Here is a 16,598-nt window from a genome sequence, read left to right on the forward strand (position 1 = left end):
TCTTTCCGGGAAGAAAAACCAGTGCCAAAGCCTCCCTTTGAAATGGTCATGGTGGCTGATTTTAAAGGTAGTGGCTTCTAACTAGATGTGTGTGCGTGCGGAGAGTTAAAATCTCACTGACGTTGCCTCCCCGAGGGAAAGTGGGTCTGAATTTGTGAACTTACAAGTCAGAGATACCAGTGTCACTGAACACAGTTCGGGAAGGCGACGGGTCGGGCCGTGTCTTCCCTGTGGGGCTTCTGGGCGTGGATCAGTGTCCCAGCATGGAATGGGGCCTGTGGGATGCGGGATTTCCCAAACTAACGGACCGGGAGACCCTCTTGTAGCGAGGCATTTCTCGGCATTACTGTCTGAATTGTTTTACAGATGCTCAGAATTATTCGAGTATCAGTTATGCAGAAAATGGCACCCAGGTTTGCTGGCTTGGGAACCCGAACACCCACTGAAAGTTGTCTTAGCAAAGACCTTTTAGACATCGGTGTGTTCGCAAAATAGGGAGGGACCCTATAACTTGGAGATTTTTCAAGATGTGTCGAACAGAGCCACCCTGTGGTCCTGGTAAGAAAGGTTATGTCAGCCTCAGTTTTGAAGAAGAAATTGAGATTCAGAATGATCACGTCACATGTGGAGGCCACAGACCGGGGACAAGGACGGTTTCCTGAGCCCCAGGCCCAATGTGCTTGCTTCCAGCTCCTCCTGCCAGTGGGAAGATGTGGCAGGTAAGGGGGACCTTCCTGGCAGCTGGCACGTTAGCCGAGCTTTCTCCAGGTCAGTGTTGACTAAGTGACAAAAGTCACTTTTATGACATCTGTGTTCATCTTTAAAGTTGATATTTCATAATCAACATTAGCCCAGGTGTTGGAATGTTTTTATATTTTTATTTCTCTAGAATAGTAATATACCCTGGTTTCCAGGAACGTGAGCTCTCACCTCTCCCCTGTGTGCACTGCTGCTCAGGTCTCCGGCCGGTGTTCACAGAGAGGCAGCCCTGTGCAGGCCCTGCTCTAGACTTTCCGTTACCGTCAATGAGTCTTTGCAGCTTGGAAGAGGAAAACCAAGTCCCCTGTGAAACCAGCAGTAGAAACTCATGCCCCACGTTAGCGTGATCTACGTTCGGATCAGTTTTGCAGAACAGCATTTTCTGTTGCTTGAAAATATCAATTGTTTTGCTTTTTATATTTGAGAAAGGAAACATATTCCTCGTTCAATACCAAAAATCTTCCCTTAATCATGTATTTTCAAAGATTTTAGTTGAGACTGAGAGAGCACGTGCGTGAGAAAGAGCAAGCCGGGTCGGGGAGGGGCAGAGGGAGAGGGAGAAGCAGGCTCCCCACTGAGCAGGGAGCCCCACGCGGGGCTCGATCCTGGGACCGTGAGATCATGACCTGAGCCAAAGGCAGAGGCTTCACTGACTGAGCCACCCAGGTGCCCCCTTAAGCATATTCTTTGTTGAACAAATTCTTCTCAGAAGAGTGGGAACTCATCTGGTTTGGAGCAGAGTCTCCTTCTGGGCCACACCCACAGGGTGGTTATCCTGACGTTTCCCGTCACTGTATAACCGGGTGAGTTCTTTCTCTGTTAGATTCCTTTTCTTGCTGGACTGTACCCTCAGGTGATCTTTTCACAGAGGATGAACAGGAGTCACATTTTCCGAGAACTGCCTGCTTCAAGGCCACTGTAGTTTCTGTCTTCATTCTTTGTGTCTCTCTGGTTCTGGGAGGGAAGAAACGGGGTTCGGAGGGAGGAGGAGTAGATAAAGGATCCACTTAGAGAGGTGCTGGCGGAGGTTGGGACAGCCGCGAGAAGGTGAAAACTGTGAGTGGCCCGAGTCTCAGCAACACTGTCGCTCGCTTCAGCAGAGCTGTGTGGGGACGGGGAGGGTCCGGGAGAAGCAGAAGGATCACGGAATCCAAGTTGACTTTTCTTGGTTCCAGGATCAAAATACTGCGAAATTTGTAAAGTGGCCACATTTTGGACTGTGCAGAAGCATCAGGTTCTGGGGAAAGTCTGTGGCGCTCTACGGCTCGTGACCCACGGGTTCTTCCCAGAATGTCCCCCGTGACGTGGGGGGGGGGGTGTGCGGTGGTGCTGTCTGCAGTGCTGACACGGGATTTCTGGCGGGCATGCCCAGTGTCTCCTGGTCCCGTCAGCAGGCTCGTGGCTGCAGGTGTTACGATGTAGAGTGACTAGTATAGTGGGAAGGAGCTGGGGAGAGCGGGGAGCTGTGGTTCCCCAGTGGGGGTTGCTGCCGCTGAGAGCCATTGCTCGGTGATGGGTCCCAGACCCGGAGTGCCCTCTGCGCTCTCTCTGTGAAGAAGTAGGATCGGGGCCCCTCTGTGCATGTAGGAAAACGGCTCTTGCAGCGGTTCAGGAGGATTGGAAGGAGCCTGGTGAGGGGCTGGCCCCCCAGGGCAGGGGGACAGTTAGAGACCTTCCTCCCGGCCCTGTAGCTGTCCCGTCCTGGGGTTGAAACCTCTCTGGCTCCCATGCCTGCAGCCTCCAGCCTCCCTCTGCAGGGTCATGGGGAGGGGACTGGCCCCAGGAGGCACCGGTCATTTGGGATGCACGCAAGAACGGGTGCTGCTGTGGGCCTTGGCTGCCTCTACGGAGAAGTTGGGGGACGAGTCAGGTTGGCTGTCAACGGTTGGGGTCCCGGGAAAGCAGAAGAAAAGAACGCGTGGGAAAGAGGCTGTGTTCAGAGAGAGCAAGGGAGAAAACTCTAGAATTCAGTTTCCATGCCTACTTAGGAGTGGTGGGAGGGCCAGTAGGGCCACAGGGTGTGACTGCCCATAAGATGTCCCCGGACCCCATGCAGCTCCCAGTTTGTCCTGGAAACCCGATCTTGCACGGGGACGTTCTCCTGGGGGCGTGGCACAAAGGGGAACGGCATCTGCGTCTCTCGGGGTTCCCTGGCTGTCGGGGAAGCTGAGCCCAGGCCCGCTCCCAGCACTCGTGGGGGGCGTGGAACCTCATTGCCCACGTCAAGCACAAGCTTGGCTCGCGTCCTTGCGAGCACAGTCCCCGAGACTCAGTGGGGGCAGGGCAGCCAGGGGCTGGAGCAGGTGGTGTGCGAGCCCCCCAGGCATGGACCCTTCCCGCTTTGCTGTCTGGGGGACGGTGAGGGCAGGGGAGTAGGAGAGGGCAGGGTGCGGCTCCTGGTGCCGGCCACGCGAGCTCTGGGCATGTCGCTCTGTGCGCCTCCTGCTCTCCGTGGCCACTGCCGCCCCGCAAGGCAGGATGCTGGACTTGGCAGAGGACATCTTCATGCCACCTTCTACTTCGCGGGTTTTGTAGGTGTCAGAGATGGTTTTGGAGACCGCTGCAGGACATGCGGATCGGAGACATTCTGGGTTTACATGCAGACAGGAAGCTCAAGTGGGGGCCGCTGCTGAGCGACAGGGACCCTTCTCCAAACCGCGCCTGTGCCCCGGGATGGAAGGGACCCGCGGGCTCTCCCACAGCTGTGAGGGGAGCGGAGGGTGATCATTTGAAACCCACTTCGCTGATCTCATTCAGAATCCCTGCCTCTCTTAAATCTAGTTTTTAAACACGGTGACTCTTTCCTGGCTAATGTGACATCTTTTTTCATCTTTGTCAATGGTTTGTTCATCCTTTAAGGTTTGCGTTCTTAGGTAGTAAATGCTCATGAATGCCCATGTGTTCTGGAGTTCGTACTGGAAGAGCTTTCCCAGGACTCTGCCCAGGCATCCCTGTGCCATCTGCCAGGAACGCGACGAGGTCACAGAGAAAGGCAGGCCCCTCCCACCCTCCCACCCCCCGCAGCTCTGGGACCTCATGCTGTCCCGGGCCTCGCCAGGTCTGCTTTTCCAGCTGAGTTCCTCTTCCGAAACCCACGTCTGCCCCAGGGAACCCTCAGGGAACCGAGAGATCATGTCCGTACTTGCCTTAGGTTTCCTGTCAGTTGGCTGTCCTGTGACCTCCAGTCCCTGGTGGGGCCAAGAAAGCCGTGAATGTGCCGTTCGTCTGGCTTTCGTCTTGTCGTAAGGGCAGGAGTGATGAGCTCTTTGCAACCCAGGGAAAACCAGAGCCCCCGTATAAGTGTTTGCCTTGTGAGATGTGCTGTACTCGTAGGAAAGTGCATTAACAACCGAGCTCCTGAGTAATTCCAGGCAAACCCTTGTCTTTCTCTGAGTGAAATGCCATTGTTATAACGGGCGGTTCGTGGTCACGAGATTACAAGTCAGCGTTGCTATGACTGTTTCTGTACGTGTGAGCGCGTGCAAACACGTGGGTGTGCACGTGTGCGTGAACATGTGTGTGCGAGAGCATGGACTTGCATGTGTGTGTGTTGTGTGTTGTGAGAGGCTGTGCACACGTGTTCCTGCACAAGGAGTGTCGTACACATGCACACATGCGTGTACAAGAACGTGTGCGCGACAGCACTGTGGTTGTGCATGCATGAAAGCGCGTGTGCACATGTACACGCGTGTCTCCAGGAGCCCTGTGTGTGCGCGTGCATGCGTGTTCGGGAACTCAGCTGACAACCTGTCCCCCTGGAGAAAATTCTGCGCCGGCGCCGCCGACCACCTTGGTGTGAGGAGCACTGTGGCGTCCCGCAGGCCGGGGACCTGTCACAGTCTCTTGTGCCGTCACCAGGCTTGGCTGTGGGAGCTTCTCCGCCCCTCCCGGCTCGCAGCCGGCATCACTGCTCTAGCCGGCAGAACAAGCCAAACCACCACAGAGGGACGGGGGTGGCTGGAGCTTGCAGAGCTGCAGTGGGCGGGCGGGCGGGGTGGGGCGCCCCAGGTCCTTCGGTAGCCGCCCTCTCTGCACCCGCGGTGCACGCTCGGCTCCAGGCTCCCCTACGTGCCAGGCTCCCACGGACGCCACGGGAACAGGCCCGGCCGCCACCACTGGGGTAGTGACAGCCCTACTGTCCTTGTCCTTGGTCTGGGGCTCCTATCGCCTTCTCAGACGGCCGCTGGGACACCTCTCACCACACTGGGGGGTGGCCTGGGGGCCTGGGTCCCTTTGATCCATGTGGCTCTTCTGGAAACCTCCTGCCCGGAGGATCTCCGTGCCTGCAGGGACATTGGTGGCTCCCTTTCATCTGAGCCCCAAGCCGCTTCTCCTGCGAGCTTTGTGAACCTGCTCCCCAGAGACCTGCAGCCCGTCCGGGTCAGGCCAGGGTTTGAGGCTCTCGGTGGTGACCATTGGGTGGACACACATCCAGAGGTTCTGGTCGCATTGTCCTTCCAGGAACCTTTGCACGGACACTGCATGATGGGGTGTGAGAGGCTCGAGATGAAGAAGCCGTGCTGGTCACAGATGCGCACAGGCAGCATGCACCGTCCGTAGCGAGCCGGGACGGAGCAGCGACACAGCCCCTGCAGACCGGCACGAGTCGCAGTGACGGACGTGGCGGTCACTTAAATCCTTAAATCACTGGCGGGACTTAAACCCTGCCAGTCTGTCCTCTCTGCCTCTCGCGGCACGGAGCTGCCCATACAGGCTCGGGCCTCGGAGGACCGGGGGCTTCCTCCTGCTGCCCACACTGTGAGTCTTCTGGCTCCCGAGGAGGCTGCTGCCCCAGGACACTCTTCCTCGCTCAAAGAGGCCAGAGGGCAGAGGGCATTGCCGGAGGGACCCCTGAGCTTACAAAGCCAGGCACCTTCCTGAAAGTTCCCGTGGACTCCTCCCACATGCCCCGCCTGAACAGGGCCCCTCCACCATCCCCAGACCAGCCTGTCAAAGATGGGTTCCTTTAGGGCTTAGATCTGGGGCTAGGGTGCCCTCTGGGGGTTCGATTCCCACCTGGCGTCGTGCAGTGGGGGGAGCCCACAGAGGCTGCGTGGTACACGTGGGCCCCAAGGGGGGTTTTCATATGTCGTTTAATTGGGTCATTTTTACCCACTGGTTGAGAAGTTACATGATGCTAAGATTCTCATGAGCCCGGTAATGGCTTTAAGTCACTTTTGTGTTCTGTCCATTGTAACAGCGTCGCATGCAATGAAAAGACAGACGGGCCCGAGTACAAGCACAGCAGGACATCGGTGCCTGCGTGAGCCGGGCTGTCCACACGCGAGGCCAGCCGCTGGCTGTGGGGTGCGTGGGCCTCCGGGTCTGCCCGCCTTCGGGCCCTGCGCGTGGAGGCTGTGTGCTCGCTGGGTCCCCTGCAGGCTCCTCCCTGCTCGCTCTCGCGGGTTCCTCGGCTTCTCCTTCCTGTTTGCTTTCCCCCCCGAGCTGCGGGATCTGCTGTCTGGCTCCCGGCAGGGGTGGGGGGACCTGTTGGTATTTTGATTCGGCTTCAGTGTTTATAAATGAGCTTAGAAAGAATGGTTCGCGTGGCATCCATGCATCGCTAAGAAACCGCCTGGATGTAGCCCTCGGAGTGGCCGCCAGCTTATTGGCCCGTGATTCCGTGGCTCCGCACCCTGGGCCCGGGGGCAGTCCCACTGCCCGTCTCCGCTGGGGTCATTGGTGGGGGTGCGGTCGGCTGGCCCCGCCCAGTGCTGGGGATCCGCAGCCGTGGGGCCCGCCTTCCACCATCCGCCCTCACTCAGTGGGGAGGCTGTGAGGCCTCGGCTGTGGGGGGAGCCCCAAGGCTAGCCTGGGCGCCAGAGCCAGGGAGCAGACCCCACCTCCGTGGGTGGCCTTGTGAGGGGGCGCGCACGGGAGGCCGACGGCCGGCATCTGTCACACCGAGTATTCCGTGTGTTTAGCTCCACTTCCCACCTTTCCGGCTACACGGAGCTTTCCTTGTCGGGCTCTGTCTCTTTCTCCGCCGTCCCTGGGCGTCTTGTCACTTCCACTGCCAGCATCCTCGGGGCTTGTCTTCTGCCGGGCCGTCTGCGTGTGTGCGTTCCCATGGACGTGTGCCCACTGGGCTGCCTGGACACGGCCCGGGGCCATCATGGAGTGTTAGACGATGAGCGGGCTCCCCACCGGCTTTAGGGTCGTCCGGAGTCCTGCCTGGACTTCGACTTTTCTGGTTCTGCCGGCTGGTGAGACCGTGGAGCGACCTGGGACACCAAGAAATAAAACTGCGGAGCTGCCAGCGGCTGGGAGCCCCTGTTGTTAGCGCCTGGCTTCCTAGGTTGCCTCAGGGTCTCAGATGACCCCCAGGGGCCAGGGTCCTGGAACCACCAAGTCAGAAACAACCATGCCTTTCTGTCATCTTGGTGCCTTGGGTGACATCTGTTAGAACTCGCTACCAGACGTTCCGAGAATGCAGATCTCTGTCCGCAGCATTTCCTCTCTCCACCGACCCGTTCCTGGTCACGGTCCTGCTTTGGTTCCGGCAGCTTCTCCAGGGTCTACAGGATCCATATCTGTCATGCGCAGAGAGCCGTGATTCTGCGCCTCCTCTTAGAAGAATTCCCTCCCTCGGTGGTTCCCCATGTGGATGAGGTAGAACTGGCCACAGAGGATTATTAGCCAAGAAATACATCCTGTTTTTCGGCCGACAGGAGGAAAAGGTGACCGGTCTCTGTACGTGGACTTGCTCAGGCACTAAAAGTAGCCCCTTAAAGCCTCAACGATACGATCGTGTCTGTCTAGTCTGAAATTGTAGCAGGACGCGTCAAAATACCTTTGCTGCTTCTCGGCCTAGTTCAGTAACAAGTAACAAGTGGACGGGAGACACTCCTTTCCCTTGTCACTGTGGTGACCTCCAGGTAGACAGCAGTGGCCGCATTGTGTTCTCATCCGTGATGTCATCACGGGGCCGCGGGGTGTGCCCACCACTCCCCGCAGCGGGCGCCCTCGGAGGTGCTTCCCCCCAGGCCGCAGGCTGGCTCCGTCCTGCCGTGCCGCCGTCAGCAGGATGTCTGCCGCCAGCGCCCCTGGGGCCCCCCGCTCACATCAGATTGGCCGCGGGCCGGGGAACCACCCAGACACCCTCGTCCAGGCCGCGTCTACAGCGGGAGCCCGGGGGAGCCGGGCGTCCTAGTGTGAGTGAGGCGTGTTTGCTTCTGGGCCGCCCGGGCTGGTGGCTCCGGAGGCAGGAGGCCTGGTCCTGGTTCTGGGCTGTGTTTCAGACGGTTCGTGTTCCCACCTGCGTTGGTGGTAGTTTAGGAAGTAAACTACCTGCGGAGGTAGTTTAGGAATATTCGGGAAAATGCCCTCCGCCTCCTTCCTGGTTTCCGGCAGTCTGTCTGGTTCACACGGTGTGGCCTCGGGGCTCCGCACGCACACTCAGCACCGGGGCTCAGGCCCGGTAAAGCCCTAGTGCAACCAGCAGGCCTTCCTCTTCTGCCTCCGAGCAGGCCAGGGCCATTCTGTATGCCACACGGGTCAGCAAGGCGGACGGGGAGGGATGGCAGGAAGCTAGCGGCCACCTCTTGGCTCGGCCACACAACAGGCTTCGGGTGTGGACAGCCGACATCTGCATGGAGCGCAGCGGTCCGCAGCCTGTGGCGGGGAGCACGCGCCCGGAGCGTCAAGAACAATGCGTTTCTGGTGTATTGAGCGTCTTTTGCCGTCACCAGCCCCCGTCTGGCCGTGGTTACACTCACGCTCAGAGAGTCCTCGGACAGGCCATGTGAGGCCACGGGCTGGGAGCTCGGCTCAGAGTAGGCAGCGGTTGGAGTGGCCGACTCGTGACGGTAGCTGGTCCTGGGCTCTCAGGGGGGGCCACAGGTCACCTGCAGAGACCAGCGCGGAGCCGTGCAGGAGACGTGGCCTTGGGGCCACCGGACGCCATCGAAGGGTCCCCTGCTGCTTTCCCACCGTGACGTGGACGCTGCGGGAGAGAGGGGCAGAGGCACCAAAGGCAGCCCCTCCGTGCACGGTTACTGGCCGTCACCCTGACGGTGTAGAGGGTGGCAGATGGGTGACCTCAGTTTCTGTTCCCGTGCAAATGCTTTGTTGGAAATATGGGGGTTTCCACCAAGACGGGGAGGGGGCCTGGGAGGCTGTCTGCAGGTCAGACCCCCAGACTGGCTAGTTCTTGAAGCAGAGGGACAGAGGCATGAGTGCCAGGAGAGAGGGTCTGTGGGCATCTGGGGACGGGTCTGCCCTGGAGCTCGGGGGGCCCTGGGCGGCAGTGCCAAGCAGACAGCAGGACGGGAGCTGGTCCGCACTCTTCCCGAATTCCGGGACCGGAACAAGGCCCGAGTCTTTGTAAGAGCTTCTGCGGGGGCAGCGGCTGGCGCGGCGCGGGACCATCTGGCCAGAGCGCCTCACGCCCGGCGGCTTCCGCAGCAGCCGTTCCCCGGCCGGGACTGGCGTCCGAGATCAAGGGTGGGCCGGGCTCGGTTCCCTGAGGGGCCGCGGAGGAGGGACCTGTTCGCCGACCACGTCTCGGCCTGTGCTTCGTGGGCTCCCTCGTGGGAGGCTGTGTCCCAGTCTCTCTCCTGAGGACTCCGGGCAGACGGCGTCAGGACCCGATGGCCTCATGTAACACCATCAGCTCTTCAGACACCTCCAGGTACGGCCGCTGTCTCAGGAGCTGGCGGTTAGGACCCCAACATACCTTTTGGGGGACCCAGTTCAGCCACAATGAGAGGTGCCCCATGGGGTCTGAGGGGCCAGGCCTCTCTCATGCCCTGAGCCACAGACAGCTCAGCGGCAGGGACCACAGGCTCGCGATCAGCATTGAGAGCCCCAGGAGGGACAGGGTTCCACTTCTTGGGGGGCGGGGCGCTAGGGCAGGGAGCAGGGTCTGGCCCCACCAGAAGGCTGGCTGGCTTCTGCAGAGACCCGGGCCTGTATCCCTGCCATGGCCGGGGAAACACATGGGGCTGTGTTGCTGCTCTGTGAACAGCTTTAGCTCAGCCCGGCCCAGCGAGCACTCACTGCCCCTCTCTGACTGGCCAGCCGTCAGTCCTGTGCCTTCTAGCCCTGAGGGGTGGCACACCCCATACCCCCACTTTGAGAGGCTGAGCACACAGCACATCCCTGCCTCGAGAAGCTTGTCCAGGGCCACACACCAAGGAGGCAGCCACCTCACCATCCGGATCTAGTTGAGCAGATGCCGGCTTCTCGAGCAATCTGACTGTTCCCTGATGCATGGAGACAGGCCCAGCCTTCCTCACTGTTCAGCAACGGCCTCTGAGCATTGATGAGAAAGTGCTACATGATGGGGACAGGCCCTTGTGAGCAGCTGGTGTCTTCCAAGGCCGGGGTGCAGGGGGCTCTTCCGGGTGCTGCCTGGGCAGCACAATGGACTGCGCTGTGGGCTTTTCTCCTGTCCGTGTGTCAGACGCACACGTGTGGCCGGGGGCTCGGCCAGGGGCTCGGCTCTGGCTTCCCTGTCCTGAGCAGCCGGTCTTGAAGGCTCTGGGCCTCAGTTTCCTCCCCTGTAATGTGGAGGCAGGTTTAGACGCCAGGAACCCACCTTCTAGGGTTTACTATAACCTCCCGGCCATCCCGAAGATGCAAGTGGAGACTGCTGTGTGATACCGTGACCCCTGGGATTGGCCTGCACGGGCACTGTCCCACGGAAGTGTCGTGTGCCGTCAGGAAACAGCCACAAGGGACATCCACATGGGCACAGGGCAGCACCATCCGGAGAAGTCCGGATGTACACGCCCCAGTGCAGTGGGTCCTGATCCCGGGGCATCCCTGAGCTTCTGACATTGCGCAGCAGCCCCAGGAGCCCCTGCGTGTGGTCGTAAGGGGCAGAGACGAGAGATGACATGCAGACGGCGTGATTGATGGGGTTGGAGCGTCACCAAGGACGGAGCTGGGCGGACATGCGAGCTTGGGTGTTCACAGGGATTCCTGTTAGCAAGTCGGAGGCCAGAGCCTCGTTGACGACGTCAGGATGAGGTCCCGCAGGGGACCGCAGGGGGTAGAACGAAGCGTCTTCCCTGACTTTACAGCTGACCTGCGTGTCTCTGACACAGATGGGGGCGGTGGCGGCAGCCGGCGGGCACTGCAGGCTTCAGCCCCATGGGCTGCGTGCAGCAGAACGGGCTCTGTATGAAAAGTAAAACTTGACGGTGCGCCGGTGTGCGCACAGACACACAGAGCCCGACCCGAACTGGTCTGGTGAGAGGCAAGACGTTTGCAAGCATGCCCCGCACCCCGAGACCCGCCCCCCTGCCACACTCCTGCTGTGCCCACCAAGGCCGGGAGCATGCGGGCCGAGCCTGGCAGCATCCAAGCAGAGGGTCGACACGGGGTGCTCTTGTGAGGTGGGCGTCAGGGAGGAGCCCTGAACTGCCGTGGCTGATGTTCCTTAGGGCGGAGTCTGGCCCACACGGAGTGATGAAGTCGTGCTTGGACCCCACTTCTGGTTCGTCTGGGCCAAAGACTGACAGCCCAGGCAGGTGACCAGCAGCAGGGCAGAGCAGGCAGGTCAGACGATGCCGGTCTCAGGAGAGCCCAGGGTCGGGCTCACCCTCAGGTCCCGGAGCCTGGCAGACAGCAGGCGGGACCCCCACCCCCACAGTGACCGCGGGAGGACAGGACAGGTCATGAATGTGAGTCGTAAAGGAGGCCAGCCATCGGAACGACACCCCGGTCCAAGACCAGCGCCAGGCCACGTCCATCAGCCATCGTCAGGGAAGATGAGTCCCGGGGCCTGGGGCTGGGAAGCCAGCCGGGCCGCAGGCATCTCACTCCCGACAGGAGGACGCGCTGTTGGTGGCAAGGGTGTGAGCGACGTGTGTCTGGGCGGGTGCAGCTCGGCAGCGTCCTGGCGACCGACCCGTAGATCAGGCTCAGGCGCCCAGGACCGGCTACTCTCACCTCGGGGCTGAAACAGATCCCCGGGTGAGAGCCTATGTTCACACAGAGACCAGTGCTCGGACCTGCACGGTCGGCAAAGCCTGCACAGGGCCGGAAGCCGTCGGCAGGTGGGTTGGCAGACGGGACGTGCCCCGTGGAAGGTCGCTCCGCGTTCAGGCTGAACGGTGGTGGACACACGTGCCGAGCCGCACGTCAGGTCCCGTGTGCTTCTGCTCATGTGAGCCTAGAGGAGAGGAAGCCGGATCTGCGGTGCCAGAGCCCGGTGGCCTTGCCAGGGGCTGGGCGCTGCCTGGGCAGGGGTGATGGGAAGCATCCTGACATGACCATGGCCTTGACCATGGCCGTGGCTTTCCCGCTGCGTGCCAGTGAGTGCGTCTGAGCGGGGGTGAGCTGTACCTTGTGGGACCTGGACCTCGTGCCCTACGGATGGAATCAGTGGCCGGCCGGGACCTGGGGGATCTGCTTTTAAGAGGATCATGGCTGATACAGCAACTTTCGCACTGGCTTCTGGGGACCCTGGTGGTTCTGGCCCGTGTGGCAGGCGGTGCGAGCAGAGTGTGTGCCGCGTGCCTGTGAGCTGCGGGGACGGGCAGCGACGCTGGGCCGGGTGGCGCCGTTTCCTGTCGTTCGCGGAGGGAGGGTGTCGTCAGGTGCGTTCGGGACTCTGCTTTCTAGAAGCGTCCCTGCCCGGAGGGAGTGTGGACGCCGCGTCCCCGCCCGCGGTGGAATCTGGTCCTCCTGCTACTCGCAGTGGGACCGCGTCAAGTCAGCTGTCGTGCTTCTGTTTGCTCGGAGGGCGGTGTTTACGGTGTCCCCGACAACGCAGGAGGAAGTATCTTTGCTGTCCCATGTGTGTTTTCTGTCCTTTACGTCCAGAGGGCCAGTTATCGTGACCGTGGGCTGCTGAGTTAATAACAAACCGTCCCAGCGCTGGCGTGAGACAAACACTGCCCGTCCTTACTCCGGGTCTCGGGATTGGTACTAAAGCCGCTACGGGCTGGTGGGTCAGGCCTGCTCGCGGGGCTGTGGGCCCCCAAACGCCTGACCAGGCCTGGACACCCAGCTTTCATGTCCAGGACCTGCGGCTCAACCGTCCTCCAGCCCTAGCAGCTGGCTCCCCCCAGAGTGACCCTGCGAAGCCCAGGGACTGGGCAAAAACTGTTTTGCAGCTCAGTCTCGGAAGTCATAGCTTTGTGTTTCTAGCACAGTCGGTGTGGTCCCCGGAGGGGGCAGGGGTGCCCCCAGGGTGCTCAGCTTGTGAAGTGAAGCAAGCCCCGCCCCAGAGAGTCAGGGAGCCCGTCTCAGCCAGCTCCACGCCCCATGCCGCAGCGAGTGTGGGCGCCCCTCCCGGGACCAGGTCTGCAGGTGCGCCGGCCTCCGGCGGCCCTGAGCTGGGATCTCAGCTCCCTGCTTGGCTCTCTGCCACCAGGGGTGTGACGGGGCAGCTCAGGGGACAGGCGCAACTGAGAAATGTGAGCTGAGCCTCGGGCATCACCCGAGGAGGTAAGACACGCAGGCACGTGAGAAGGAGAGAGAAACCGGTTAGGGGCCCTGGCTGAGTCACCGCGCGGTGTTAGAGCCCAGTCAGAGGCTGTCGGCTTCCAGGGCCGCCACGGCTTGGGAGTGGAATAGCAGATTGTGCGTCTGCTTCCGTGGAGTTCATGGGCAGTTTTGTCTTTTAAATGATGCTCAAAAAGGCTAAAATAATAACGATCTGTATATTTTTTCCTAGAGGTGATCGGTCACCAGTAATATTTGGGGGCATTAATTTTAGACTTTTCTTCCTTCCTTGTGTGCCCGGGGCTGTGTGTTTGCGTGTGGTCTGAGCGTGTGTGACGCAGGCGTGACCTGCGTGTCACTCCCAGGAGGACTGCGGAGTGTGACGCGGGTGAGCTGCGGGCGGGCTGTGCCGCGAGCCCCGCGGAGGACCGTCCGCGTGCGGCCGCCGGGGCCCCGGGCGCCCGCCCCGCCCCGTGCTGACCGCTGCCCCTGTCCCCCCAGGACGGCTGTTCTCAGTGAAGGACCCTGCGCCCGCTCCTGAGCAGCGGCCATGGGCCTGCTCGCCTACCTGAAGACCCAGTTCGCGGTGCACCTGCTCATCGGGTTCGTGTTCGTGGTCAGCGGGCTGGTCATCAACTTCGTCCAGCTGTGCACGCTGGTCCTCTGGCCCGTCAACAAGCAGCTCTACCGCCGGCTCAACTGCCGCCTCGCCTACTCGCTGTGGAGCCGTGAGTGTCGCTGCGCACGGGGCGGGGGAGGGTCGCCGGTGGGGGAGGATGGCCTTTGTGTCCCAGGAACCAGCCCCTGCCGGCCCCGGGGGATGGGCGTGACCGGCAGGCAGGGTCCAGCAGGGGATCCCCCGCCCCCTCCCCGCACCCCGGACCAGAGGGGCTCGTCGGGAGTGGCCGGCACACGTGCCGCTAGGTGCCTAACCCCAGGCTGTCCGCTGGGTTGAGCCTGGTGATGTTCCGACCGTCGGCCGCCTGGAGCCCGGAGGACGCGGTTTCATGTGGTTTGGCATGTTTCGGGATTTTGAGGGTATATATTTTCGGTATTTCGGGAGTTTGAGGACAGACATAAAGCAGCCCACAGGCCAGCCGGGGCCAGAGCACCACAAGGCAGCGGCAGGCGCCCATCCGCTCTGTGCGCACATGAGCGTCTGTCTGTGAATGACAAGGACTCGCCCACCTTTGCATACGTGTGTAGACGTGCGTGTCTGTGGCCGATGCGCCCCGGGTGTGTGTGTGCACATGACATTGGTCTCCACCTGCCGGGTGGACAGGGACGCTGGCAGCAAAGCCCGCTGTCACCAGAGCTCAAGTGTCGTGCTATGGTGTGTCCGCAGGGCACCGGGGCCATTGTAGGAGGAGCCCCTGCCAGCGGCTCCCCGCACCAGAGCCCTCTGTCCCTGTCAACCGTCATTCTACGGAGCGAGAGTGTCCCTGGACGGTCACCCGCGGACGTACCTATCTGCACGGACATTCTCATTCTGTCACTTCCACGTTAGCACAAAGCCAGCAGCCGCCGTGGTGCCCCTTAGCGGAGACCAAGTCCAGTGAGGGGACAGCGGCCCCGCAGCCGGGACGAGCCAGGGCCTCTCCGTCCCGACCCAGAACCGTCCACAAATATGTTCCTAAGGGAAAGACAAGGTGCACAACAGAGTGCGCGGCACACTCCTGTTTTCTCTGCGGACAACGCGTGCACCCGTCTGTGGCCGGTCGTGCCCGGAGGTCCCCAGGGGTCGCCAGGAAACTGAAAGTCCCGGGGAGTGGAGAAACAAGAACTTCTACTTCTCACTTTTTTACGTTTTACTTTCACTGATTTACTCCCTGTTTGGTTCTTATTCTTTTCATTATTTACGGTTACTTATGATTGTGTCTGACTTGGTGCTGTTTACATTTCTTAGCACAAGACCATGCTTCCCTTACCATAAAGAGAAAACCACACCCATTCCAGGGCCTACGGGAAACGGGGCTCTCTTACCTCCCAGCTTCGGGGGTGCAGACAGGAGGCTGGCCGTGGAGGCCGGACACCGTGACTCCCGCCACCTCGGCCGAGAGCGGCGAGCTGGCCCGGGGCTTTAGCTTGTCTCTCAGGCTCAGTAGCTTCAGTTCCCAGGGTCTGGTTTCTGTTTCAGGTAAAAGAGGATTCTGTGGGGGTGGGGGCAGGAGAATGAATCTCCTGTCGTGTGGGAACCCGGTTCCACTCATGAGTACAGCCGAGTCAGATGGAACCTCACCAAAAGCGCCAACACTCATTAACAAAAACTAAACCGTGGCCTCCACGTGCAGCAGGGTCGTAAGGGGAAAGCACTCCAGCCGGCTCGGTCCTGGGTGAGGCCGACTGGTTAGCGCCTGGCTGGGGGCACAGCTCGTAACGGGGGCCTCCCAGCCCTGCCCCTTCCCCCAGCAAAGAGCCGGGCACTGGCACAGAACCTTGAGCTTGACTTCCAGGGCCCGGCTGGACCAGTTGCGGGGCGGGGGACCGGATCGAAACCCAGACCCGGAGCCGTGGCTGGGGGGAGCAGGTTAGCAGCGGGGTCTGGGGTCTGCAGATCTGGGGGCGACGCCTCCCACGTTCGGCTCAGAGACTCTCATGGATGAAGACAAAGCGAAGACATAGTCGGAGGACGGGGACAGGCGAGAGGCGTAGCCGGAGGACGGGGACACGAGGGAGACATAGACGAAAGACTGCCGGACACCAACAAGGAGAATCAAGTAACACTTCGCTAAGGCAGAACTGTAGCTGCTGAACGTGGATGAACATGACGTGGCACAGGCCGGGCACAGCGGACGCGAGTGTGCGGCCGAGACCCCGGAGGGGGGTGACGCGGGGCTGGAAGGAGGAAGGGGGAACGGCCAGGTCTGCGGAGGGGATGTGGTAGGTGGCACGGGGAGAGTCCCCCTGGGGGACGAGGTGGTGGTGCCGTGACGCCCAGAGGACAGCGGGTCCCCAGCAGGGAAAGCAGGCGACACGCACGCTCAGACCCGCCCGACGAGGCCACAGACTGCGGAGACAAAGAGCAGGTGAGACGTGCCCAGACAGGACAGCCCGAGTGCTGGTGGGACGGACAGATGGACCGACCGCGGTCCTTCAAGCGAGGGTGACATGGGAGCAGTCCGACGCCGGCCCAGAGTGGCGGCGCTCACGGCCCACGGACGCGGTCCCGACGTTCCTGCCCCGAGAACGTTCTTCAGGCAGAACAGAAGCTGCGTCATCAAGGCAGGGTCTGAGGTGCCTGGAGGACAGCCGTCGGGGAAGCGGGAGCAGCTCCGTCCACGTGAGCCCGTCGAGTGACGACCGAGCCGGCCTGTGAGGCAGAAGCCGGGGAGGCCTGGTGCGGGGGTGGGGGGGCGAGCGAGCGTTCCAGCCCCTCTGGTCCCGCTTCTCCTTCCGGGTGGCCGGGGCAGCGACCGTCAGACGCCACCGACGACAGCTGG

At 61.2% G+C, this 16,598-nt stretch overlaps 1 protein-coding gene across 3 annotated transcripts in view; it reads left to right on the forward strand.

Annotated features, from left to right (window-relative positions):
• Positions 1-16,598, forward strand: part of AGPAT3 (1-acylglycerol-3-phosphate O-acyltransferase 3) — an 80,151-nt gene that overhangs the window by 49,723 nt on the left and 13,830 nt on the right. For 2 of the 3 annotated variants that reach the window (XM_032356504.1, XM_032356486.1), the window contains exon 2: positions 13,660-13,886. In XM_032356504.1, the coding sequence (XP_032212395.1) occupies positions 13,709-13,886 (178 nt within the window). In that variant the 5' untranslated portion in view covers positions 13,660-13,708. Of the gene's footprint in view, positions 1-7,690; positions 7,914-13,659; positions 13,887-16,598 lie in introns of those variants that run through there. The other variant, XM_032356496.1, reaches the window with a different exon arrangement.

The sequence above is a fragment of the Mustela erminea genome, chromosome 1 (genome assembly GCF_009829155.1).
Source record: "Mustela erminea isolate mMusErm1 chromosome 1, mMusErm1.Pri, whole genome shotgun sequence".
Classification (NCBI taxonomy): domain Eukaryota; kingdom Metazoa; phylum Chordata; class Mammalia; order Carnivora; family Mustelidae; genus Mustela; species Mustela erminea.